Source organism: Nelumbo nucifera, chromosome 5 (genome assembly GCF_055504915.1).
Source record: "Nelumbo nucifera cultivar China Antique chromosome 5, China Antique-T2T, whole genome shotgun sequence".
Lineage (NCBI taxonomy): Eukaryota > Viridiplantae > Streptophyta > Magnoliopsida > Proteales > Nelumbonaceae > Nelumbo > Nelumbo nucifera.
In genome coordinates this window covers 82,873,380-82,899,157 of record NC_142653.1, presented here as the reverse complement: position 1 = coordinate 82,899,157, position 25,778 = coordinate 82,873,380, and the positions used below count along the sequence as shown (strand labels likewise).

Below are 25,778 nucleotides of genomic sequence, written 5' to 3'. Positions count from 1 at the left end.
CTCGGGCTTACAGCTTGCAAACCTCTTCACCAAAGCTATAACCAAAGCCCAACATAATTTTCTTATAGACAAATTGATGCTTATCCCCCAACATCAGTTTGAGGGGGAGTGTAGAGAAGATGGAGGGTTGTTATGTAAGTTTATCTCTTTATTGTATTTTAGTAGGCGTGTACATTAGTGTACAGATCTGGACGATTGTTCTTCCTCTTGTCTCTTCACTTTCTCACAAACTAACATTAAATAGGTGTGGAGTAGACCTATCCCACCTTGGGTTGGAGCTTTTTGATGGGAATTATTTGGAAAGAATTAACACTTGTGATTTGCTCTAGAGAAAGATACCCAATTGGTCCTTATCCCTCCATTGGTATTCTCTTTGTAAAGCCGAAGGTGAGTCCTTTTATCATTTACTAGTTTCTTGCCCCTTTTCCTCTTCAATTTGGGAATTGTTTCTCTCTTTGTTTGGGTGTAGGTGGAACCCTCTGCCAAACATGCAAAACCTTTTTGCCTTTAACTTTGTTAGTTTGGCCAAAGAAGAGGGGAAGAACCTTGTGAGATGTACAAGGGCAGCGGTTTGTTGGACTATGGGAAGAAAGGAATCAAAGAATCTTCTCCAGAGTTGAAAGGAATATGAGTGCTCTAATTGAAATCATTATGATTAGAGTGGTCCATTGGGTGAAGTCGTTGAAACTATTTGAGGATTTCCATGCTGGTGATTTGATGAGGAAGTGGTTTTAAATTGCTGGTCTCGTAAAGTTAAACTTTGATGGTAGCAGTGAAGGAAATCCTGGTCCCTCAAGTATTGGTGGAGTTTTCAGGGATGAGGAGGGGAGGGTTATTGTGCTATTTTCAGGTCCTATTGGTATTGGTGACTCGCTGATGGCTGAAAACTTTGCTGCTTTGAAAGGAATACAAAAAGCTAACGAATTGAATATTAGTAAGTTGATAATCGAAGTGGACTCTAAATTGGTTATAGATTGGCTGCAAAAGGAGGAGGATGCTGGATGGTGGGATTATATCTATGAGAGAAGGAAAATAGACAAATTGTTACAAGACTTGGAGGTCTGTTTTCAATGGGTAAAAGGGGATGGGATACTAATTCCTTTGCTGATATGTTGGCCAAACAAGGGGTGTGAAGAAGTCATCTGTTTTGTAATTTCTTCTTTCTTTCTATTTTTGGAGAGATAAGAGAGCTTATTTCTCCTTGCTGTACTAATGGTTAATTTGCTTCCATATCAATGTATTATTTCTGTTATTGATCTCTTTTTTTTTTGACAAAATCCCAACCCAAGCCTGTCCAAGTTGCACCCCTACTATTTATGTACAAGATGCCCTAATGGAATTAGGGAAAGAATACATGGAGAAAGAAGTCAGTTTTCTCCCAATTTTCTTATCCAAGATGAATTTTGTAATTTTGGGGTGATTGATGTTTGGTAGGAATAGTGTCAAGTTTCAGTCTTCTATACATTTACTAAAGTAAAAACTCAAAATTATCATTTAAGGTAACTTTTTGACTTTCTATTTATAATGATTCCCATTAAGGGCTGTTACCCAATGTTGGTCCCAGCTATATGGGTCTTGGGTAGACAGTAGACTGGATACAGTCCTAACCTTCATTTTTTTCTTTCTTTTTTTCCCCTTTTTTGGGTACAGTGGCTGCTCTCAGACTCTGATCTGCGATCTCAAGCTTGGCAGGATTTTACCATTACACTATGTAATGGCCCCTATTTACAATGTTATAAAGATTCCCATAATCACTATTTGTAGCAAAATTTTATTTTCTACTTTTAGGAGTTAAGAGTCCTTATTTGAGTGTTTCTATGGTATACCTGTTAGCTTGCCTTGGGTGTTATGATAGTTACTAATTAGAATATGATTTGGGTCAGTTTCCTAGTTGAAGTTGGAGTATGTAAAAGGAGAATCAAACTCTCATGTTTAGTCTATAAATAGTCATTGTAATTTAATTGGCACGGTTGATTTAATGGAATAAAAGTTTGTTTTGAACTTACATGCAAGTAGTAGCGTATTATTTTTCTTTCTTCTCTATTTCAGATCTGAATCTCCTCTCATAATTTAGATCCTTAATTCTCTTCTTCACCTACTACATTCTTTCTTGTTTAAGAGTCTTTTCAACCAGTTCAAGGCAAGCTTTAAATGCTTGTCATGAAATAGTTAAGAGGGGCATTCCGAAAAGATTTGGGGTGCAGCACGAGGACTTCCTAGGAGGTCACCCATCCTAGTACTACTCTCGCCCAAGCACGCTTAACTTTGGAGTTCTGATGGGATCCGGTGCATTAGTGTTGGTATGATCGCACCCATAACCTGTTTCGACCAATGCAGAAAACTTAGCCAGATTTGGAAAGAGTCCAGCAAAATTTTGTGGAAGGTCGAGTTCTTCACCTACCACATTCATGATAGTGTAGGACTTCTTGTTTCCATCCTACATCACTGACCCTACTTGTTACTCAAGCAACTTAATAAAAAACAACTAATGTAAAAACCAGAAAATACTTACTTCGATCAGTAAAATCAGAAAATGATTTTTTAACAGATTCCTTGAATGTTATTCTTGACAGTGTGGCCGGCCAGAGATAAGAGGAAGAGAAGAGAAGAGAAGAGAAGAGAGGAGAGGAGAGAAGAGAGGAGAGGAGAGAAGGTTTTGCAATGTATCAGTACTGGTGGTGCCAGTCTTTATTTTACTATATATAGGGCGACAAAAATAATAAGGGAAAAGACCCTTGTGCCCCTGAGTACAATAACAGACATAACAAAAATAAAAAACGAAATAAAAAAACACTTTAATTAGCCAAACAGGCCCTAACATCTGCAACTAAGTTATTTAACATTATTCTAACACTCCCCCTCAAGTTGGAGCATAGATGTCAATCATGCCCAACTTGTCACACAAATCTTTGTGCCGCACATGATGAAGACCTTTGGTGAAGATATCTGCAAGTTGTTCTTCCGAGTTGACATATGGTGTACACACTTCTCCACTTTCAAGTTTCTCTCTGATAAAATGCTTGTCCACTTCAATGTGTTTCGTCCTGTCATGCAGAACTGGATTAGCAGCAATATTGATGGCAGCTTTATTGTCACAGTAGAGTGACGTAGGATTGCTTACTGCGAAACCCAGTTCACCTAACAGATTTCTTATCCACATGATTTCCGCAACCCCATGAGCCATCGCTCTATGCTTCAGCACTGGATCTAGCCACCACACTTTGTTTTTTGCTTCTCCATGTGACAAGGTTTCCTCTTACAAAGGCACAATACCCACTGGTAGACTTTCGGTCATTGACTGCTCCTGCCCAATCTGCATCAGTATATACTTCCACTTATAAGTGACTGTGTTTTTGGAACAACAAACCAGTTCCAGGAAACTTCTTGAGATATCTCAAGATCCTCTCTGCAGCCTCAAAGTGAGTTGTCCTCGGGCTGTGCATGAATTGACTAAGGACACCCACTGCATAGGCAATATCAGGCCTGGTCATAGACAAATACAAAAGTCTCCCCACGAGTCTCGGGAACATCTTTACATCTTTCAAAAACTCTCCCTGACTGTCTCCCAGATGGTGATTAGGTTCAATAGGTGAATCAGATGGTTTTACCCCCAACTTGCCTGTGTCTTCTAGTAGATCTAGTACATACTTCTGTTGGGAAATAAAGATGCCCTTGTGAGAGCGGGCAACTTCAATTCCAAGAAAGTATCGTAAGGGGCCTAGATCCTTCACCTCAAATTTAGTGGCTAAGAATTTTTTTAGTCTCTGGATTTCAGCCTCCCAATCTCATGTGATCACTATGTCATCCACATACACAATAAGAGCTGCAATTTTACCTTCACCTCTTTTCACAAATAGGGTATGATCTGACTGGCATTGTTTGAATCCCATCTGTTGGACTACTAAATGGAACTTACTAAACCAAGCCCGAGGTGATTGTTTCAACCCATATAGGGATTTTTTTAACCTGCACACCTTTTGTTCACCCCCTTTGGCACAGAACCCTGGGGGTTGGGTCACGTACACTTCCTCTTCCAAGTCACCATTCAAGAAGGCATTCTTGATGTCCAATTGGTGAAGATCCCAGTCAAGATTTGCTGCCAAGGAAAGGAGAATCCAGATAGAGTTCATCTTCGCTACTGGAGCAAAAGTCTCTGCATAGTCCACTCCATATACCTATGTGAAGCCTCTTGCTACCAGTCTAGCCTTGTACCTTTCAACAGTTCCATTAGCTTTGTGTTTCACTGTGAACACCCACTTGCACCCCACTGGTTCCTTCCCTTCAGGAAGATCTACTAACTCCCAAGTACCATTTTTGTGTAAGGCATCAATTTCTTCCTGCATTGCATCTGTCCATTCAGGTTTTGACAAAGCTTCTGCCACGGTCTTAGGAACGGGGACACTATCCACAGAAGAGAGAAAGGCACGGTACAAAGGTGAAACATGCTCATAGGACACAAAATAGAGATAGGATGATTAGTGGTACAAGATCTAACACCCTTTCTCATAGCAATAGGAATATTAAGATCATTGGTGACAGGGGAATCAACATTTAAAGGAGCAATGGGAGCAAGTGTACCTGGCTGATGAGACGGATCTGCCTTGGGTGAATCCGATGATTTTGGTTGCATAGTGTCCGGCTCCACGGCTCTTGAACTCTGCTGGCTCTTATGGCGACGATGAAAGACTCGGAACGGAGGAGGATCGGGTAAAGGAAGTAGTTGAATCTGAGTCGTCGCCTGTTTCTCCTCAACCCTACTCTCCCCCTGAGGAGAAACCGAGAAGAACGGTTGACTCTCAAAGAATGAGACATTAATGGAAATATTGTACTTGCGGGCAATGGGATCATAGCAACGATACCCCTTTTGAGATGAAGGGTAACCAAGAAAAACACAAGGAATAGCGCGAGGGTCAAGTTTACCACGAGTAGGTGACAGGTTGTGGACAAAACAACGACACCCAAAAACACGCATCGGAATGGTGGATAGTGGGGCTGTAGGGAACAAGAGCTGATGTGGGGCCTTATACTCTAGTAGCCGAGAGGGCATGCGATTGATGATATATGTCACACACAATACTGCATCCATCCAGAACTGTTTTGGCACATTCATATGAATCAGGAAGCCACGAGCAACTTCGAGAAGGTGACGGTTTTTTCGTTCAGCCACACCATTTTGTTGGGGTGTCCTGGCACAAGAGCTTCGCTGAAGTGACCCACTCGAAGCAAAGAACTTCGTGAGATCACTATGGAAATATTCCTTTGCATTGTCCGACTGGAAGATATGAATTTCCGTTTGGAACTGAGTGAACACCATGCGTTGAAAATCTTTCACAATTTGTGGCACTTCATCTCGAGATCGCATAGGGTAAACCCAAGTGTATCGAGAATAATCATCAATCAAAGTAACAAAATACTTATAGCCAGCCGCAGTAGGTAGAGTAACAGGGCCCCAAACATCAGAATAAACAATATGAAATGGAAATTCAGATCTTTTATTTCGTAAAGGTAAAGAACTTCTACAATGCTTACTCAACTGACAAGTTTGACACTGTCACTGACTCACTGACAAGGACTCAAACAACTTTGGGAACATAACTTTTAACGACTCGAAAGAAAGATGACCTAAACGACTATGCCATAAATAGGCTTGACTCTCACTTGACGAACTCGTGGACTCAGTCGCCACTAGACCAACATTATTCTCCAACACGTAGAGACCATCCACCATGCTTCCTCTACCAATCGTCTTCCCTGAGGTCAAATCCTGAAACACACATGAAGACGGAAAAAAAGTGACTGAGCAGTTCAAAGAGTGAGTAAGACTACTAATGGACAACAAATTAATAGGTAATTTCGGAATGTGCAGGACATTAGGAAGAGTAAGGCCAAGTGGGAGAGGTATGGTGCCTCGGCCAGCTATGGTAGAAAAAGAACCATCAGCCAGTCTTACCTTATCTTTCCCAGAGAGAAGGTTATATGTCTGAAACAAATTTAACTTACCGGTCATGTGATTTGAGGCCCCGGAGTCAATAATCCAAGGAGAATCAGTAGTATGTGATGACACATGGAAGGCTGTGGCATTACCTGATGTAGACGCAATTGAGGTAGGAGTAGGCCCAGAATCCACCTGGCGGAGAGTCCTACCATACAATTCCAAATGTTCACGGAAGGAGTTGATATCTTCCTTAGGGTCAGAACTGGGATGTCTCTCCTGAGTTACGGAAGGACTAGTCTCTGTCGATGCCATATTAGCTGAGTTATACCTTTTTTGATTCTGCTGGCATGGTTTCTTGCCCTGATCCGGTGCTGACTTCTTACCCTAATCCTGTGCCCATTTAGGTTTTCCATGGAGATCCCAGCATGTATCTTTCGTGTGTCGTGTCTTCTGGCAGTGAGTGCACCAAAGCTTGCTTTTATCTTCTGATTTTTTCTGAGTGTCACCCCTTTTAAAGCCACCTTCGACATTTGTATCTGAATTTCCCCGGACAGCTAGGGCAACTGACTCCCCTTCTACACCATTCATCACACTTCTTCTGCTTTCTTCTGACTGCACCAAGGCATACACCTCCTGGACTGATGGCAAGTCTTTACTACCCAAGATCTGTACCCTGATGGACTCATATGACGGATTCAGCCCTAGGAGGAAGGCAAACACTCGTTGCTGTGATACAAGTGACTTGTAGGCCTTTGCATCTTCATCACACTTCCAATTCACATTCTGATAGTGATCAAGTTCTTTCCATATTGATGTCAAATCAGAATAGTACATCGAGAGACTCCTCTCCCCTTGCTTGCAAGTAGAAGATTCAGCTTGTAGTTTTAACAGTCCCCACCTACCAGAATTCCAGAATGTCTAATAGCCACTAATCAGCAGGAGAGATCCTTCTTATTTATAGTCAACTCAAACCATTGAGAAGACAGGTCATCCTTGACCTACAGTTGTCTTAACACATGAACAGGATCACACGATCCAAGAAAACTGGGGTTACACAGGTTCGACAGCATTCAGCCGCCCCAAGATTCATAGGTTTTTCACTCGGCACATGACCAAGGAGGGTAAAGAAGAGAAAAATAGGGAGAACTGTACCAGTTGTAGCTATTTTGTAGTCCAGAATCAGATTTCTGTTCTGCTAGTCTGTTTGATCTGCTCTTTGGGTTGATCGATCTGCTCTCTTTTAATCAACATTCCCGCTCTGATACCATCTTGACAGTATGGCCGGCCAGAGATAAGAGGAAGAGAAGAGAAGAGAAGAGAAGAGAAGAGAAGAGAGGAGAGAAGGTTTTGCAATGTAACAGTACTGGCGGTGCCAGTCTTTATTTTACTATATATAGGGCGACATAAATAACAAGGGAAAAGACCCTTGTGCCCCTGAGTACAATAACAGACATAACAGAAATAAAAAACGAAATAAAAAAACACTTTAATTAGCCAAACAGGCCCTAACATCTGCAACTAAGTTATTTTAACATTATTCTAACAGTTATCTTCCATTTATCTTTATATTGTATTATACATAATTACATGTTCTTTAATTTGGTAACAAAACCAACTAAGTTATATTAGAACCAGTAAAGGAAACAGTACACAATGAGAGAACAGCTATAAAGAAAAAAATAAGCAGAATGCTGTCTTCCTACAGCCTCACCAGACGCTCCACAGTCCACACTAAGCTCCCATAAGTGGGAATGGTAGAGCTCCAATACAACTTTTTTTTTTTTTTTTTTATCAGTGCTCCAATACAACTCCTTGGCAACACCACTCTTAGCCATGGTTAAGCTAAAGATTTCTCCTCTGTAAGCTGATAATCTGGCTTCCCTAATACAAAAGCAATGAACCCAAGGAACTTGAGAATCAACCTCCACCTCCAAGCAAGTATATCCCATGGAAAAGGCAATACCGATACTCTCAATAGGGATAGTAACTGAACTCTAATGGAGTCTTCCCATCCCACTAGGCCTGGAAAAATCTATAGCTTTTTGTGATCAGTAACTGTTTAAAATTTATTGATAATGAATATGAGAATTATTCGATCTGTACAAAGCTGGTTTCCTTTGATGTTGCTAGCCTTGGCTAACCACTGTAAAACACTTTTTGGCCAGAACAATTACAATTCCCCTCTTGGTTATGATGCCCCAGAACATTTGATTCCTTGTTGCTGCTTTCTGGCCACAGTATCTTCTAAGCTATTTGAAGACTGAGGGACCCAGTTGATGCTTTATATATCTCCTTAAGTAGCTCTTTAATCTCCATAAGAGCATGTCTATACAACCAAGATCCCTCCTTATCTTTCTCAGAAACCCTGTATGACACATGAACTGCATTTGATAGAGTTTCCTATAGTTTAATAATTTTGCCCTTCTTACTCCTTGTAATACCGCCTTCTATTCTGCCCTGGTTGAATCGCCTAGCCCTGTGGGACCAGGATAAATGGCTAAAATATTTCCTTCACCATTTCTGAACACTCCCTCAACCCCAAAATTCTTGGGTTACCCAGGCTGTAGCTATCAAAATTCAAGTTAATGAATTTGGGGGTTTGACAGTTTGGCAATATATTCTACTATTTACCATACCTATACGATTTTGTCATGTTGATACCAATACTTTAAAATAATGAAGGAGCTGGAAATTGCAGGTTATCAAGTTTAAAAATAATTTCCATCCAGTACCCCTTTCTTGCTGCTGTATCATCGGTAATTTTCATTGAATTTATCTTCTAAATGCATCTGCAGAAGGCTTGCTATACTTGTTCCCAGTCAGTTTCAGAAGACTCAGTGGCATCAAATCTAAGTAAGTCAGTATTAATGTTTCATGTTACTTCGGTGATGATTGATCAGGTTCAAAATCTTAATGTAATCTGAATTTTTTCTTGTCATATTTGACAGTTTCTTTTTCCTTTCAGCTTGGCCATATTTGATAGTTTTCAGTATAATTTTATCTGCTTCAACATGTATACTTCTTATCCATATTTATATTTTAGTTTGTTGGTTATTAGAAGTATGACCTATTTAATTACTAAATAGTTCTTGTATTTTGTTTCTTTTGTTCATGCTACTTGTTGCAACTTCATAAGGTGGAAATTGTTTAAATTTGGTCATAGATTTATTTGCATGCTCTCAAAAATATTTTAGTTAAGCTGCTGATTTTAAGATGTTCCATTTTACACAGTTACTGGACTAAAATGTTAATTATGGATCTTGTGTTGATTCTTGATGCTGTATGAAGTTGATAGATGTCTCTTATGTGTTTGGAGAGTAATTAATGGAATTACTGGCTTCTAGTATGGTGTCCTTCATGGTCATGTCCCATTGGTTTTTCTGCTATATTTTCCTTCATAAGAGTTTTTCAAATCCTGAATTTATTTGGAAAACTGTGTGACATGTATAAGTGCCACATCATTTTCTTGATTATCAAGGTGGCTAGGCAGCACTTAGTTGTATTGGCCTTGACAGGTGAAATGTTGATTAGCCAATTTCTAAGGAAAAGATTGAGGAAGGGGGAAATTTTTTCTCTGGCAACTACTTCAACTTGGGTTCAGAAAACAGTTCATTGTTCTCTCAATGCTTTTTCAACTCCATTCTACATGTTGCAAGAAAGCCAACTAAAAAGTGAATTTCATACATCCAGCCTGAACCAAGAGAAAGGAGAACAAGAGGGGGTTTGATGAGCCATATCCCTTAAGGCTGTTGGATTGGTCATTAACCTAGTTGCAAAACACTGAACTGGACCTATGAGCTTATGATAATCCAATCCAAGAATTTGAAATATTTAAGAGTTTTTTTTTTTGGGGGGGGGATTTCCCTTCCATTTGTGCAGAAAGTTGGCATATTGATCCTCATGCAAGCCTCATATGTGCAAATATCAGGCAACATATGGTTGTTTGATAGTCTAGGCCACTCCTTGGCTGGGCTATGGCACAGAAATCTGATGTAGGTGATCCTTGTTTGTTGGCTAATGGTTGGAAAAGAATTCATATGTTTTTCATTTGGTAGTGTTGTGAAATTGTGTTTAAGAAACAAAATATCTGGATGTATCTAGACCATAGTACCCATTCATGTATCAAATGGTTTGTTAATATCAGTGACTGTTTTGTTGCTTTTTCAGTTGACTTTTATTTTATTAACTTGATTCCAGGCGCATCTCTCTCTCTCTCTTACACACACATTAATAAAAGTTGAACCTATAAAAAATTATGAGAAAGCAAAAAAGACTCTGACTGAAACAGACTCTTCTGTGTTTGTATAGCTCTGCGTTCTGCAGTTCAGGCATTTCGTCGGGAAGAAGAATTACAGTCTTACAGGGCATCCAAAAAAAGACGTGAAAGATTTGAACAGGTTTGCCTTCTCTATGACCCGTATTTCTAGCATTCAAAATCTAATTAGAATATCCCTGAGTACACAATTCATTCTTTAATTCAGTTTCTTCATTTCTGCAGGATAAGTATGGTTATGGTGACCAGTTCCCTGCAGATTCAAGGGGTAGAGGTGTTCAGTTTCCATTTGCAGTTACTGACCGGGTTATAATAAAGGTAGTTCTTATAGACCATCACAAGTCTATTTTATTTTAATTTTTATATTCTATGCTCAAATTTGGGAAGTAATGCTCGGATACAAACCAGGGTAACAAAAGGACACCACAGCGCTTTGTTGGACGTGAAGCTATTGTAACTACTCAGTGCTTGAATGGATGGTTAGTTAAGCTCTTTAGTTTTGTTTTCCCTCACATGTTTTTACATGTTTATCATTATCATAGATTCATAGTAAGCATTTTTTGTTAAAAGAAGAATGGTGGAAAGATGTCAACTGTGTTCCTTAATTTCCTAGGTCAATTTATCATGTTAAGGTCAGAATTATGCAAATATATTGCCGTATACTTGTATTCTAGTTTGTTGCATTTACTTTGATTATGTTCCCTGCCCCTGGGTGCAATCATGGGCTGGGCTGGGCCAGGAATGATCTCCCTTACTGTGAACTGAGTCGTCAACCTTGTTATCTTTACGACATTCATACCAATATAGGTGGTAGATTGGGGTTTTATGCGAGTCTGGTTGAGTGGATGTCGGCTGACATCTTGCTTGCTCATAAATATGATGCGTCTAATAGTACTGTTCTGATCTCAGTTTGATCCTATACTGAGAATTATGTTTTTGGGATATTATGATTATTATTATTATTATCTTTTCCGTTGTTTGAAGTATATTTCCTTGCATACCTCTTAGAGTACTTGGTTTGGTTGATGCAGGAACTTCTATGGAAGTTCATAGAAGCATTGCAGAAATTACAAAAAAAAAATGTGAAATATAAAGTAAATGTTAGGAAATGGTACATACTCAGAAATCATTTGTAACAGAACTATAATTTCAAATTGGGAAAACAAGTAATAATAGCAATTAAGTATGCTTTTGCATATTTCTGAAAATGAATGTGAGGATTGTCATCTTAGGTGATGGGGGTGAACAATTTGTGAGAAACTGAGAGCAATCTAAGCATATGGGTTGGTCAAACCTGTCCTTAGATACCATGGGTTAACCAATGTAGATCTAGTACATTGTGGGACCCATGGTATCGGCTTTTGCTTCACCTTCAATCACTGGGCCCACATATGGTGCATCAGAACACTCTGGATCTACTACCCACTAGTTCCCACATCCCCACGGAACACTGCCGCCGTGTATTGGGGACAACTCCCTAGGAATGAAAAGGGAGATATTCCTAATGCACAGCTGTTATGTCCGGTGGGTGAGATGTGGGGAACAACCCGTGGGTAGCGGATCCGAACACGCACCAGAAACCCAGGTTTTCAGACACTGTACTTGAAAAGAGGAACAATGCAGCTCTGATAAAATATTGTAGATTGTTATACAGAATTAAAACATACAAGTATTAGAAAAAAATTATAATAATAGAACTTTTATGTTTTACCTCGTCACCAGCTGGTCAACCCATTAGGTCCCAGCTATCTGGGTGCTTGGGAGTAGACTGGATAGATTCCTTTTTGGCATTTTCTTTTCTTTGGCCGCTCAGAATGGAACTCGTGTTGATACACTTGGCAGCGTACGATTTTACTATTACATTTACACCAAACAATGGCTCGTAAACAATATAGAAATTCAATTGTTGTCCACTTTTTAAATGCTGTTGGCTCGAAAATGTTTATTGCTGTTTAAGTATTGCATGATTACTAATTTTATTTGGTTCTTCATTTATTTTCCAAACTTGAACAGGTATGTTGTAAAGACATTGGACAATGCAGAGAGTGTCAAATTGCAATATCGTTCTTTGGCAAAGGTTTCTGATAACCTGACGATGAGTGCGATGTCAAGCAAGACTGCTCCAAACTGGCTTTAACCATAAGATACCCCCAACGGAAGCAACAATAGACGTTGGCAGAATTGACAGTACTCCACTGGAACCCCCCTCCCCCCTTAAAAGGATGACTGCGCTCAAAAAGTGTTTTAGATGATACCTCACGATGTAAGCTATTAAAGCATCATGTAGGACATTTTCAATATGATATTTAATTGAACATATTGTATTCATTTTTATGTGAAATGTATCTAACAAGCGTTTCTCTCTCCATGATATTTACATTTACTTGTTCCCATTTACCCAATGCTCCAGCACTGTTGATTCAATAAACTCCCCCTTTAAAAGCTAGGGAAACAGACTAAAAAACTAGAAGAAAAAGAAGAGAAGCAGGGTATGCTTACAACTTAGTGTGCAATTCAGATTTTTTTTTTTTTGGGAGCACATCCTAGAGTGGCGTGATCATTTATAAACCAGACAAGCCCAGTCCAAAAATTTCCAGGCTAGATCTGGGCCCATGTTATAATTAACTAGAATTTTAGACTAGAGTCCGACTATGATATTGGCTTTACAGACATGAGCTATCCCCCGTTGTTAAGCCGCATTAAGCGAAAAAAGCCTTATCCCAATTAAAATGGGGTTTGGCTTAGAGGTGTAAATCGGGCCTGGCCATGGCAAGAAGACCCACAGGTCGTGTCAGACCTGGCACGGAGGTCCGTGCCGTGTTGGGCTGGGGGTTTGAGGCCCATGGGCTGGCACGACACGCATGATAGCATGTGCTGTGTCGCCTGCGGTCTGCGGCACGGCACAAAGCATGGCCCACTTGGGAATATAGTTTTAGCTTTTTTTTGGGGGGGGGGGTTACAGAAATACCCCCCTAACATTTATAAACAGCCATATTTGGGGTGTATTTCTATATTTTGCTTATGGGGGTTGAAAAAATAACATAAATGCCCCTCCAACAGTTATATAACTAGTTTAGGGGGCATTTTGGGTAAAGTTATAAGTAACTTTACCATGACCAAAATACCCCTCCCAACAACTAAATAACATATTGTTTTTTGGGTATTTTGGGCAATTGAATTATGTTCAATTCCTATAAATAGCCATATTTTCCACCATTCTCATCACACCAATTCAACAATTCTCTTAATCTCCTCTCTCTCTCTCTCTCATATTCATACATTCTCAATTATCTGCAATTTGAGAAATTGTGATTAGTTGATTGTTTGATTCTGTATTCTTCAATTCTCAAGTCTCAACTTTATCGAAGTTTCGACTTTCAACAAGAAGAAGGCTTGCTCAACCAGCTCAAGTATCTAAATTCAGGAGGCTTGGACGTTGAAAGGCTTCAACCATTGAAATCAAGTTGAGACTTTGAACCGGCAATCCGAGTAAGTTGAATTAGATTAATTTTTATCTTTTTAGAATTAAAAAAATGGCCGGCTCTTCTGAAAACTGATTCCCCAACATGTTCACCATGGATGACATTCAATCGCATCACGATAGTGTTAGCACTTATGTGATTGATATTGATGGAAGTGGAATTTTCACCCCCAGTATTAGTGATACTAGGGGAAAAAGAAGGGCTTCTAAGCTATGTAGCCCGGTTTGGAAAGTTTTCAAAGTAGAGGATATTGATGGGAAGGGGAAAATTGTTGTTTGCCAAAAATGTAGGAAATACTTTGGTTATTATAGCAAGGGTGGTACGGGTCATTTGAGCAAACATCTGCTCACACATGAGCGAGAGGAATGGTTGCGTAGTTTTGTAAACCCACAATATAAAAAAGTTTCTAGGAATACTATAAGAACTGATGCTTTAAATTTTTTTTATTCATATAAACAAAATTTAATTTCTTTGTTAGCAAATCTTAATTCTAAATACTTTGGATGTTTGGACATCCAAATTTAATATTAGTTATATTTGTGTTACCGGCCATTTCATTGATGAAAATTGACTTTTGAATAAAAGAATTTTAAGTTTTACTTGGCTTGAATGGCCACATAGTGGCCCAGCTATTGCTGCAAGTATTTTAAATACTTTGCATGTTTATGGAATAGAAAACAATTTTCTATTAGTTTTGATAATGCCAACAATAATGATTCTGCAATAAATATTTTAAAATCTCAATTAAAACCATGCTTAAATGGTAAATTATTTCACATTAGATGTGCATGTCACATCTTAAATTTATGTATTCAAGATGCCTTGAATATTGTTTCTATTCATATTTCAAAAATTAGAAATTGTATTATATATATATATATAAAGTTTAGGGGCAAGAAAACAAGAATTTAAATATTTATGCCAAAATTATGGTTTAAAATATAAACATTTTATATTAGATGTAAAGCATAGGTAGAATTCTACCTATGCTATGTTAGAAAGTTGTATATCTCATAAACAAACTCTTTCTGATTTTTATAATTCAAAAATGCCTAATGATATGATATTTGAGGAAGACTGGGAAATTGCAGTCTGTATAAGAGATTTTTTAAAACATTTTTATGATGCAACAAATGAATTATCTGGAATTTATTATCCAACTAGTTGTAATTTACCATATCAAATAATGGTAATTAGTGATTGCTTTGCTAAATATAGAAATAATCCACAATTTCAATATATTGTTGAAATTATGGAAAATAAATTTTTAAAATATTGGGAGAACATTTCTCACCTTTATTGTTTAACTACAATATTAGACCCTAGGATTAGGAAAGATGGTTTAGATATTTTACTTGAAACATATTATGAAAATATGAATATTGATATAGGAAATAAAAAAGAAGAAATTAATAATTTATTATTTGAAATGTACAGTTCAAATAAGTAGAAGGCTACAACTTGTTCATCTTCTTCTACCACTTCTAACATTGAGCCCAGTAGTAAAAGAGAAAAACTTTTTTATTTAATAAGTAGAAGGCACAAATCTACTAGTTCTACAACAAGTTCATTTACTGAACTTAATTTTTATTTGCAAGCAAATTTTTCTAATTTAGGTGAAGTATCAAATAATTTTGATATTTTAGCCTGGTGGAATGAACACTTGAAAAATTATTTGGTTCTCACCGCCATGGCACATGATCTACTAACCCCTCTAGTGTCTACAATTCCATCGGAGTCTTGTTTTGGTGCAAGTACCAGGGTGCTAGATGACAAAAGAAGCTGCATGAACGATGAAAGCATAGAGATGTGCATCTACTTTAAGGATTGACTAGATGTGGAAAATAGATTACAAGACAAGGGAGGGCATAATACAACACCAAACATTTCACGCAAAGCAGATGATGAAAGTTATGAATATCATTCATGAATTTGATTACTTGTAGAATTTTTCATTTTTTCAAATTATTGTAAATTTTGTAAATTTCATTTAATTTATTTGATATATATATTTTTTATTTTTTTAACAATGTAATTTTGTATTTTCAATTTGTAACCATATTGTATTTTTTATATTTTATTAATTTATTCCATTTTTATATTTCACTCATCCAAGTATGCAATGATTCAATCATTGTATTTGTAATATTCAAATTTAAATGAAATAAAATTTCTATTTTTCTTCAAATTTGTTATTCCATCATTCTTATTTCAATTTGTTTTTTTTTTTCATTTATGTATTAAATAAGTCAGATTTCTCATTTCTTAATTTTTTAAATAGTTCATAATTCCCAAAGTTCATAGAAAGTTAAATATTTTAGTTTTACAATTTTACTTAGAAATGAAATCAAAATTTTCAAAAAATAAAAAGAAAAAAAAATAGTGCAGCCCGGTTCGGGGCAGGCCCAACCCGACACAGCCCAAGCCCATGACACGACCTACAACCCAACCCGGCCCAAGCTCGTGTTTCGTGCCGTGCCTAGGCCATGGGCCGTGTCGGGCCAACCCCCAAAATTTATACTGGGGAGGATGGCATGGCCCGTGGCAGCCCACTGGCCAACACGACATGGCCCACTTTACATCTCTAGTTTGGCTACTTTCTCCAAAAACAGTAAAATATAAATGAAAATGAAAGTAAACTATACGTGATTGGTTATATCCGTGTGTTTAGAAGCGTGGGCATTTTTTCAATAAACACTACCACATCACATAGGCACCACTTCAACACTTCCCCTCTCATGCTCTTCTGTAATAGCAACATGTGACTTTAGTTTCTTTGCATGCCTACCATTTGGTGGAATTATTTTTTAAAAGCTTCTCCCAACGGTTAAGCGTTTTTCACTGTTATGCTGATGTGGTGCCTAGTGGCACCTAATTGTCATAATCTGTTGCAATTATTACCTTTCTCGGTTTTGCAAGCAAATAAAGTACAAACTTTGAATGCAAAAATGCCCACGATTCCAAATACATACTATATGAAACCTCTTCTTTTTTATGTTTAATGCTATGTCTATTGTTAAATTATTAGCACTTTGACCTATATTCTTTTTTGTTTACGCCCATCTCTTATAGTCCCTTCAATTTGCAATACATCACTTCTTATAAGTGTTTTAAAGGTCTTCTATGCATATGACAACCATTTCAATCTAATCTCATTTTATTACTTATTATTAGAGATATTCCGAGGTAGATCTGTTCACAGGCTAAGCCCACTCAAATTTTGGCAAAAGCCAAGCCAAGCCCAACCCATGAACAGGTTTATTCCTAGGTTCCTTTGACTGACTTCATTTCCAACCTTATCATTTTTGTTTTCTCTGAAGTCTAATATATGAAAGTGCAATAATTACATTAAAAGATATATTGGTATTGGTGAACTTTTCTTTCATCTAGACTTTGAATGCAAAGAATGTTGTAAATTTTGAATTTTGAAAATTATCAAATATCAAACATCAAATATCCATTTTGACCTCATATATGAGAGCTTTTGTTTGTATTTTTTGGGGAATCATTGGAGAACAAAAAGTTGCATGATTGCATTTTAAGAAATAAGAGATAAGAGGAGACAGACACCCATTTTTCTCTTAAAGTTGAAACATTCCTCTTAAAAGATAAGAGTTAAAAAGAAACAAACAGGCCCTTACTCTCCACTCATCCATATCGAAATACACATTTCTACTACTGTTTTTGGATATGCCATTTCATAACTGCCTCAACCCAGAGACTTCGGATCCAAGTAACTACAGAATTGCAAAATATAATGGATCACTTGGTTCAGCTGTTCAGGTTGCAGTTCGTGGTTCGCAATTTATACAGTATAGTTTGTCTTGTCATTTATTTCTGAACCCGGATTTATATTTAAACAGTGATCTTATTTATATGAAATAGTAATGAAGACCTCAAATCCATAGTTCCTAAACACCATAACTTATTTATTCAACAATTAAAATTCAAAGAACACTGTTAATCTGCCGCTACTAGAAAATCTAGTATCCAATAACATTGAAACATAAATGATGAATTATAGTTTCTAATGTTACAAAGAAACAAACCTAAATCACTAGGTTGCTCAGTAATATAAATGCACATGGACATTAACAAGGATGAAGGTAAGAAATAATTCCATGAAGTTAAAAATAAGCCTGATAAGCAGAAAAATAGGATAAAATTTAGAAACATGATACATTTTCAGTTGACAAGATGAAGTTGCACGTGGAGTAAATGGACGCAGCTGCTGCCCTAATAGCTAATTCTCTCTCTGTGTCATCTGCTTTCGTTAATCTGTAAAATCAATGTTGAGCAGTTTGTGTGGTGAAAATCTATGACTCCGCAACAAAAAGAGGTAGTAGGAGGAAGTAAATCATTATGTTGAACACACCAATGTGATGAATACAGAATACCACCAAGCAAACAGCCAAAGAGCAAAAATCTATACAATAATATATAACCAACTTAAATAACCAAACAAGATTGACTGCAACAAGAACAAGCCAGTGCAGTGTAACATCTTAGGTTTTAAACAAATTAAACTGTTTCCAAGTTACACTGGAGACTGCTGGTGAGATACAATTGCCTATTCTAAACCTACCTATATAGTTCTATTGAAAATTTCTAATCCTTAAACCACCTTTTTTAATCCTGAACTTTTCAGTCTTGAGTTGAAACAAACCTGGACTTCTGTAATTAAACCACTACAGACTTCCAAATTCAACTGTTAAAACATAGATCCTAGGGTAGTTCCCTAGGTACCATAACCATATTTATTTAATAATTATTCATGATTTTCATAAGAAAAGTATAAATTTCATATTAAAGTATAAAAAATCAACATATTCATGAGAAGAAAAGGAAGAAGGAAAACAAAATTCAAAAAATATAGGGGCTGAACCCTTATTTTTGTTACAGGATAAGAAGAAAATAAAAAGTATTAGTAGTAGAAGAAGATATGGAAGAGGAAAATGTGCTGATTAGATAAAATTTTAAGTTCTTACTTATTGGTTCAGGTTTTTAAGTCTTTGAGGGTTCAATACAGCATTTAGCAATGTTTGTGTTGATCAAACCCTAATAAATAAGAAAATAATAAAAAGAAATTAGTATATAAAGACACAAAATGATTATTTTAGTTTAATAGTGTCTATTTTATAATTATAATCTCAAAAAAGAATGAATAAAAAAGTATTTTATAGTAGGAAGCAGAAAACTGTTTGGCGATTAGGCGAGGTGAGCCTCAAAGGGCGCCTTGTCGCCTAGGCGTCGCCTTGACAACTATGGCTTGCTATCAGCTGTATGCCCGTGATCGCATGCTTTTCAGCCCAAGATTTTATCATTGAACCAAGTAATGACCCTTAAAACTTAAAATTAGCATATAAACATAATAATAGGGCCAGGTCCAATCAGGCTCTGAGGCACCTTGCCCAAGTTGGACCCACCTTTGACTGAGTTAACAGTAAGCTCAGGCAAGTCCACTTCCATGCACAAAAACACTTGGTCCAAGCCTGGCCTACTGTAGGTGGGACAAACAGTGCATGAGTCATGACCAACCTATAGTACACTGATCGAGAGGGATTGAGATCTACATGTTACAGGTCCCACCATCAGAAGTTTAAATCTAGTCCAATATACAACAGTATATTCATTTAAAGGCTTCAAGGAATATCATGAACAATCGAAAAAAAGAATTGACATATCCTGTAGAGAGTGTCTGATCAGATCACATCTATCCCAGAAGTTTCACAAAGAGTAAATGATCATAGACAATTCCCCCTTTCTGAGTGTGTATCACTCGGGGTACATTCAGGATCTGCTGCTCTCTTGGCTATGTATCACTTGATACATAACCAATCATGAGTGAACACACCAGTGTTCGGGAACCATGGGGCCCACATGACATCATACAAAACACTAGTGTATTCAGTTGTGATCGGTTCCATAGCAAGTGATACACAGCCAAGCGAGCAGCAGATCTGGGCTCTTATAAATACATGTGTTATGTGTATAAGATTGCTACATAACAATAATTATATAAAGGGATTCTCTAAAGACCAAAAATTCCTAACACCTTTGTACTTTGCTTTTAATGTTGATGAATCAAAGACTGCAACATGCACCACTTGAAGAAGGCCACTGCTAAATACATCACCCAAACCAACATACATATATAGGAAAAGGGAAAACCTATGGTGCCAGAAAGACATGACACTGGAAGGGCTTTGACCAAACAACCCCCCCTGTGAATTTTGACAAATACCACCTGATTAGTTACTGCTTTTATGATACCGGTTGATTGGTTAGAGTTTTTCTAGTATCATAGTCAAACCCATAGAAAAAAGCAATGTACTACTACATCATAAAAGCAATAATGCATGTTAATTTTTTTTAATAACTATACCTGTAGTCAGAATCCGATCCACCTACTTGCAGCAGACCATTTGCTGTAAACCAGTTCACACATTGGAGACCCTGTTCACAATGCAATTGCATTTCTTTGACTTGATCCAACCAGCGCTCCTGAGTTAAAATCCAGGAAAAAATCATATAAATGTTTGAGACACAGGCTTTATGTTTGAGACGCAAGCTTTATGTTTAAAATAAATCAATCAGGGAATTATAGAATGAACAAAAGTTCATTTTACTTTTAAAGGAGTGTTTTAGTCTGGAAAAGGCAGGACATATATATGGGTCTGGGGCACCTATAACTTGCCACGTGTTGCATGGGATTGGAAAATTAGGCGCCCCCATTATATAGCCCGAAATTAAAACATCTGTCCTATCAAAACCAATACAAGTTATATAACAAAATGATTTTCACCCATTTCATTTCACTTTTTCTTTGTAAAATACCTGAGAAATTTTCTCCACCAACTGATCATAAGCAGCAAAATAACATGGTTCTGATCTTCTACAAATGCCAATTTTTTTACACAGCTAATCTACCAGGAGGAACCCTTTCTATGGTGGGTCCTGACATCTAAAACATTAGACACATGGCAAGTTATTGAGACCCCAGAACCCTTACATTTTTTTTAGGAAAAAATAAAAAAAAGAAGGGAAGGAAGCCTAAGGTATACACTTAATTAGTGCACATGATGAGCAAACAATTTTCAACTTTGAGGATATTATGGAAAAAATGGACAAAATTATTTGATTCAGATTGTATGGCTGGTCCAGAAATTTTTGTTGGAGAGAGAGAGAGAGAGCAGATCATACTGACGATCTAATTTTGTGTGTACGGTGTACCTAAGAAATCTTCTAGTTGAGGACGTCAAATGGAAGATACTTAAACTGACAGAGGCATATTTGCAGGACAGGTGGAGAGAACCAGAACTTAAATCTCCTAAAATCAATACCTCCTGCATTCCCTTTTTAAACCACTAAAATAAAAATGTAATTCAATTTCTTTCTATTTCACTCACCAAATGTTTTCCCTCTTCAGCCAATATACCTTCCATTTGATCAAACAAAGTAGTCCACTTTGCCCGATGCATCTCTGGACTTGCAATATTGGCATGTCTATCAGTGGATGGTTTCCTAAAATAAAGGTCATTTTCTTGGTTATCAGAGAACTCTTTTGACATTAGAAAAGGCAGTTCTGTTTCAATTACAGCTCGAACTCTCTTCCTACTACGCCGCAACGCTGCATATACGGAAGAGCAACTACATAAATACTTATGGATATAATTCTTCATATCAACCTCCAGTAATCTTTTGACAAGCATGCAAGTACCTGCCAGACGTCCTTTGATGTCTTGATAAAGAAGTTCCAACCACTGAGAAGCTACAGTTGCAGCTAGAAAACAAAGGAAACATCCAAATCAGCTCAAGGTTTTTAATCCTACCTCCTACAAGTCATCTGACAAACTGCACTGTACATAAAACTACTGATGAATATGTAAGAATGGAAAGGGATCTGTCACAAACAAAAATATGTACAACAGGCTATGTAATCCAATTATCAGCAAGGGAAAATCTATGATGAGGAAAAGATGTGGTATGGGAAGAGTTTTGACCAATCAAAACCCACCCATGAATTTTGATAAATAACACCTAATTGGCTACCACGTTTATGATTCTAGTTGACTGGTCAGACGTTTTTATGATATCATATCTTTTCCATATCATAGTCAAGCCCTATCTGCAAACATGCCAGTGATCCTTTCAGGTACCAGTTGTACAGATCATTGACATTTTTACTCTTGAATGAGTTATGTAGCCTATTGTGCATGCCTTGTTTGTAGCAGATCCAGAGTTGTAAATTGTAAGATGACCTTCAACTACCAAGAAGTATTAGAGCCAGCTCAATTTTTGACCCAGATGATCTTCCTAGGAGCTCTTTTATTGGCAACGGGAAATCTATCACCAAGCCTGTTCATCACATCCTTGCAGGGTAAATGGTCTCCCTCATGAGGAATTTACTAGGCATCACCTTACATTTCATATTTCTATCCCTAGCCCAACTTCAATCATATAGTTTACAAGGGTTTGACTATGATACCAGAAAAAGGAAAGAAAGAAAGACAGAAAACCTTGTAACCAATCAACCGGTATCATAAAACTGGCAACCAATCAGGTAGTATTTATCAAATTTCATGAGGGGGGTTTTGATTGGTCAAAGCTCCTTTGGTATCATGTCTTTCCAGAAGCATAAATTTTGCCATGTTACAAAGATAAATAAATAAAAGGGTAAGAACTTGTAGCTCATATTAAAACTAACCTTTTACAGATAAACAAACACTTGCTTGATTTGCTGACTCATTATTAGATACAGAGTTATTATCCTCCAATGCAACAGCTGTGGCTGATGACAATTTGACTATAAGAGTATTATCTTCATGTTCAGAGGTGAAGTTTGAAGCATCAGAACTTGCACCATGAACCTTTCTTTCCACTATATCTGAGTCAGTGGATCCAACTTTGTGATCTAAGCTGAAAGGAAAACTTGGTCTATTCAAGGATATTGGAGCATATGTACATTCTAATGAGGTTTTTGGTGGTTCATTTTCATGAGAACGATTAAGTTGACTGTTTCCTGCATCCTGTACATTTTCCAGGTTCTTCTTCCTATCATAAATTTCTTTTGCTACTCCTTTTATATGGCTTGCTGATCTGCTTTGAAGATGGCCATTTTCAAGCTTTTCAGATCTCACCAAGGCCTCAATTATAGAATGGACCTGTTTACTATTTCTCACATGGTTAATGATGCCAGGATTCAATCCATTGAGCAAACCACTGGGAGCAGCAATCTTTGTGAACCTGTTAACTTGTTCTCTCTTTGCAAGCTCCATTTTTTTCTTGAGCACATCATTTTTACCTTTCCTCCCACGCTGTTTTGGCATTGGAATGCCTCCATGAGAAGATGACATGAAGCCATTCTTTTTCATCTCTTTCCACATTCTCAATGAGTCATTCTCCTCCAAAGGCCCAGTTGAGCTCCCGCACTCAGAAGCCTCTCTGGATTTCACATGATCAAGAAGTTTGAGATGAAAAAAAGGATCTTGGACTACTGAGCTAGATGCATCTTGTGCATTGAGATCCAACTCGGTTCCTTTGGAATTGGAAGTCATAAAATTAAGGTCACAATCTGTCTGATGCTTTTCAATCAAGGATGGTTTTCTAATGTGATTGGTGTATACCAATGTTTTACCATGCACTGAATTATTAACAGATTGGGCTTTGGCATTGAGATCTAAAGGATTTGGAGCAATGTGAGTGTTGCCCAAACTCAAACAAGTAGCATCCTCTAAGAGAGAAGGTTTGTTCCCTCCCATTCTTATTGTCTGAGATACATCCAAAATTGTGGTCGCAGGCTGTTCTGTAATTCGGGATGACTCCTTTTGTTTGTCAAGGTGCAATTGGTCCATGGTTTCTCTCCTCATTGAAGGTTCTGAATAGTGAATTTCATTAACTGCAAGACAAAACTATGACTTAGAACTGGGAATTTTAGGTGTGGCAAAAACATGGATATAAACAAGTAAGTCAAAGTGCAGGAAAGAAAACAAAGCGTGACTGACCAGCTGAATGAACAGAAACACCACATAGGACAATGTGAATGAACAGGAAAGAAGATCCTTCATGAGATTTCAGAATTACAACCCACTGTGCATTATTATAACCAGTTTTGATAAAATATGATAGGAAAAACAAACAATTTACCATTTGACAATTCACAACATTTTAAATTTATTAATAATTTTTTTCTCAATAAAAGAAAAAAAAAAAGCCAAAGGTTACAATTATGTTGGTTGAAAAATCATGACAGAACCTTGTACACTACTTACAAATGGAAAATTTTAAAAGGGCAAACCCTTAACCCACAGAAACATTTCAGATTAATCCTCTTTCGGCATTTGATTCCAATTCACTGAAACGGTAATAAGCAAGAATAAGCCATGCAAGAACTTGAATCATATCTCCCAACTGATCTTGAGTAGTAGATAATATACAAATACAAGTGCTAATTTAAACTCTAAGCATGACAAATGATCTATCATCTATGGTAGGCATTAAAATATAAATAAAAATGAAGTATTTCCAAAGAAAGTAAAGATAAACAATAATGTGAAAATAGAAACTCACTCAAACTAGCCTCGGAGCGGAACACTGACTCCAAACCTCTAATTTTAATTCGCTTGCGAGCGAGCTCTGAATTTTCTCCCAATTGTGTACAATCCCGCTTCCCTACCAACGGCTGACAAAACAAAAAAAAGAAAAGTCACCAGAGAGAACACAAGAAACAATTAAGATGTCTGGGCAAAGTGAAAAGAGAAACTGTAGAACCTTTGGATCCGATCTAGGATTCACGAGCAATGGACCCGGTGCAGATCCCGAGCCAAACCGATCCTCCATGATGGTTTCCCACGAAAGACAATAGAATGAAAAAAAAAAAAAAATCAAATCTGCCGACGTTCAGTTCGTGAGTTACAGTTCAATTCAACAAACCAGATAATAGAGACACCCATTCGTGAAAAATAGAAAACCAGACGAATGTTGGGGCCCCAAGTGTTCTCTGGTGCCAAGAGATACAGAGAAGAAGCGAAAGAGGCGTTGCATTGATCGACAACAGATTGGATCTTTGCTGAAAGGAGAGTATGAAGGGTGGGGGTTAGGGTTTTTAAGGTTGCGGTTGCATTCAAACTTCAAATCTGGTTACTTTTTTTCTTATTATATTCCTTTTTGAATACGCAGCAAAGCGCTGACAAGCCGAGCGTTTATCTGTTTAATTCCTGGCTCTCTGTTTCGATCCCTCGCTCGCAAAACGCAAACTCGCAAGTCGCAACGGGTGGGTGTGACACTGTGACTGTGTGGTGTGGGCCTTCTTTTTTGGTGGTTGATTTTCAAATTCAAATGTGACGCAGTGGTGGGGACCGGCGCGGGACGGGAACGGCCCTTGCGCCATGCGGGGATGCGGCTGCTTTGGCAATTGGCACATTGGATTAGACGCACTCCATCTCTATGAAGATGAGACGCATACTACTACAACAGTTCAACTCAAAGCCCAAAGCCCCAGCCATACCTCTCATTTCGTCAAAATATTCAAACCTTCTTCTCACTTCGTCTTATCGCTCTCTCTTCTTCTTAGTTCTTCCCTCGTTTCAATTTACCGCCCAAAATAGAGTTGTTTGGTATCGATGGCGTTTATAAGAAAAACGTAATATACTAGATGTCATTAGGTGTCATATAAGCCAAACAGTGAAAAATCAGTCTTAAAAATAAAAAACGTCAAAATTGATATGTTTTTCATAAACAGTTCATACGATTTTCGAGAGAACCATTCATGCAACCAAATAACTTTTTAGACGTTTTTCTATTAAATGCATCTCCAATACTGAGCTGACACCGTTTCTTTCAAAAGCTACATCCATACCAAACACCATTTTATTTATGTTGTCAAATTGTCATTGTATTCTGCACAGCCAATTGGTACACCATTGGATTTGTCAACTTTACAAGTTTTTCAAACAATGTCCTATGTTTAAGGTTGGTGGGTTAGGACTTACCCAATCCATCTAATTTATACTTTGCTCTATTAGAGAGAGTCAAATGAGACTGAAAGAGACTTCAGACTTCAGAGGAAATGAGGTATTTACGTGGGGTG

General features: G+C 37.5%; 2 protein-coding genes and 1 non-coding gene across 4 annotated transcripts in view; 1 reads left to right on the top strand and 2 right to left on the bottom strand.

Annotated features, from left to right (window-relative positions):
• Positions 1 to 12,574, top strand: part of LOC104593764 (U-box domain-containing protein 62-like) — a 41,296-nt gene extending 28,722 nt beyond the window's left edge. The window contains exons 4-9 of one of the 2 annotated variants that reach the window (XM_019197146.1): positions 8,731 to 8,788; positions 8,901 to 8,948; positions 10,244 to 10,332; positions 10,434 to 10,526; positions 10,617 to 10,687; positions 12,222 to 12,574. In XM_019197146.1, the coding sequence (XP_019052691.1) occupies positions 8,731 to 8,788; positions 8,901 to 8,948; positions 10,244 to 10,332; positions 10,434 to 10,526; positions 10,617 to 10,687; positions 12,222 to 12,345 (483 nt within the window). In that variant the 3' untranslated portion in view covers positions 12,346 to 12,574. The remainder of the gene's footprint in view (positions 1 to 8,730; positions 8,789 to 8,900; positions 8,949 to 10,243; positions 10,333 to 10,433; positions 10,527 to 10,616; positions 10,688 to 12,221) is intronic. The other variant, XM_010253753.3, reaches the window with a different exon arrangement.
• LOC148791944 (5S ribosomal RNA) lies at positions 2,196 to 2,314 on the bottom strand. Its single transcript, XR_016076824.1, has one exon. It is a non-coding gene; the product is annotated as a 5S ribosomal RNA (ribosomal RNA).
• A 5,022-nt stretch (positions 12,575 to 17,596) lies between the features above and the next one.
• On the bottom strand, positions 17,597 to 24,819 carry LOC104593766 (uncharacterized). Its single transcript, XM_010253754.3, has 7 exons — positions 24,461 to 24,819; positions 24,260 to 24,371; positions 22,398 to 23,588; positions 21,411 to 21,473; positions 21,100 to 21,320; positions 20,076 to 20,194; positions 17,597 to 17,968 (listed from the first exon to the last, which is right to left on the bottom strand). Exons 1-7 carry the CDS (start codon positions 24,527 to 24,529, stop codon positions 17,857 to 17,859), a joined length of 1,887 nt encoding a protein of 628 aa, XP_010252056.1. The 5' UTR covers positions 24,530 to 24,819; the 3' UTR covers positions 17,597 to 17,856.
• Between the last annotated feature and the right edge of the window lie 959 nt (positions 24,820 to 25,778).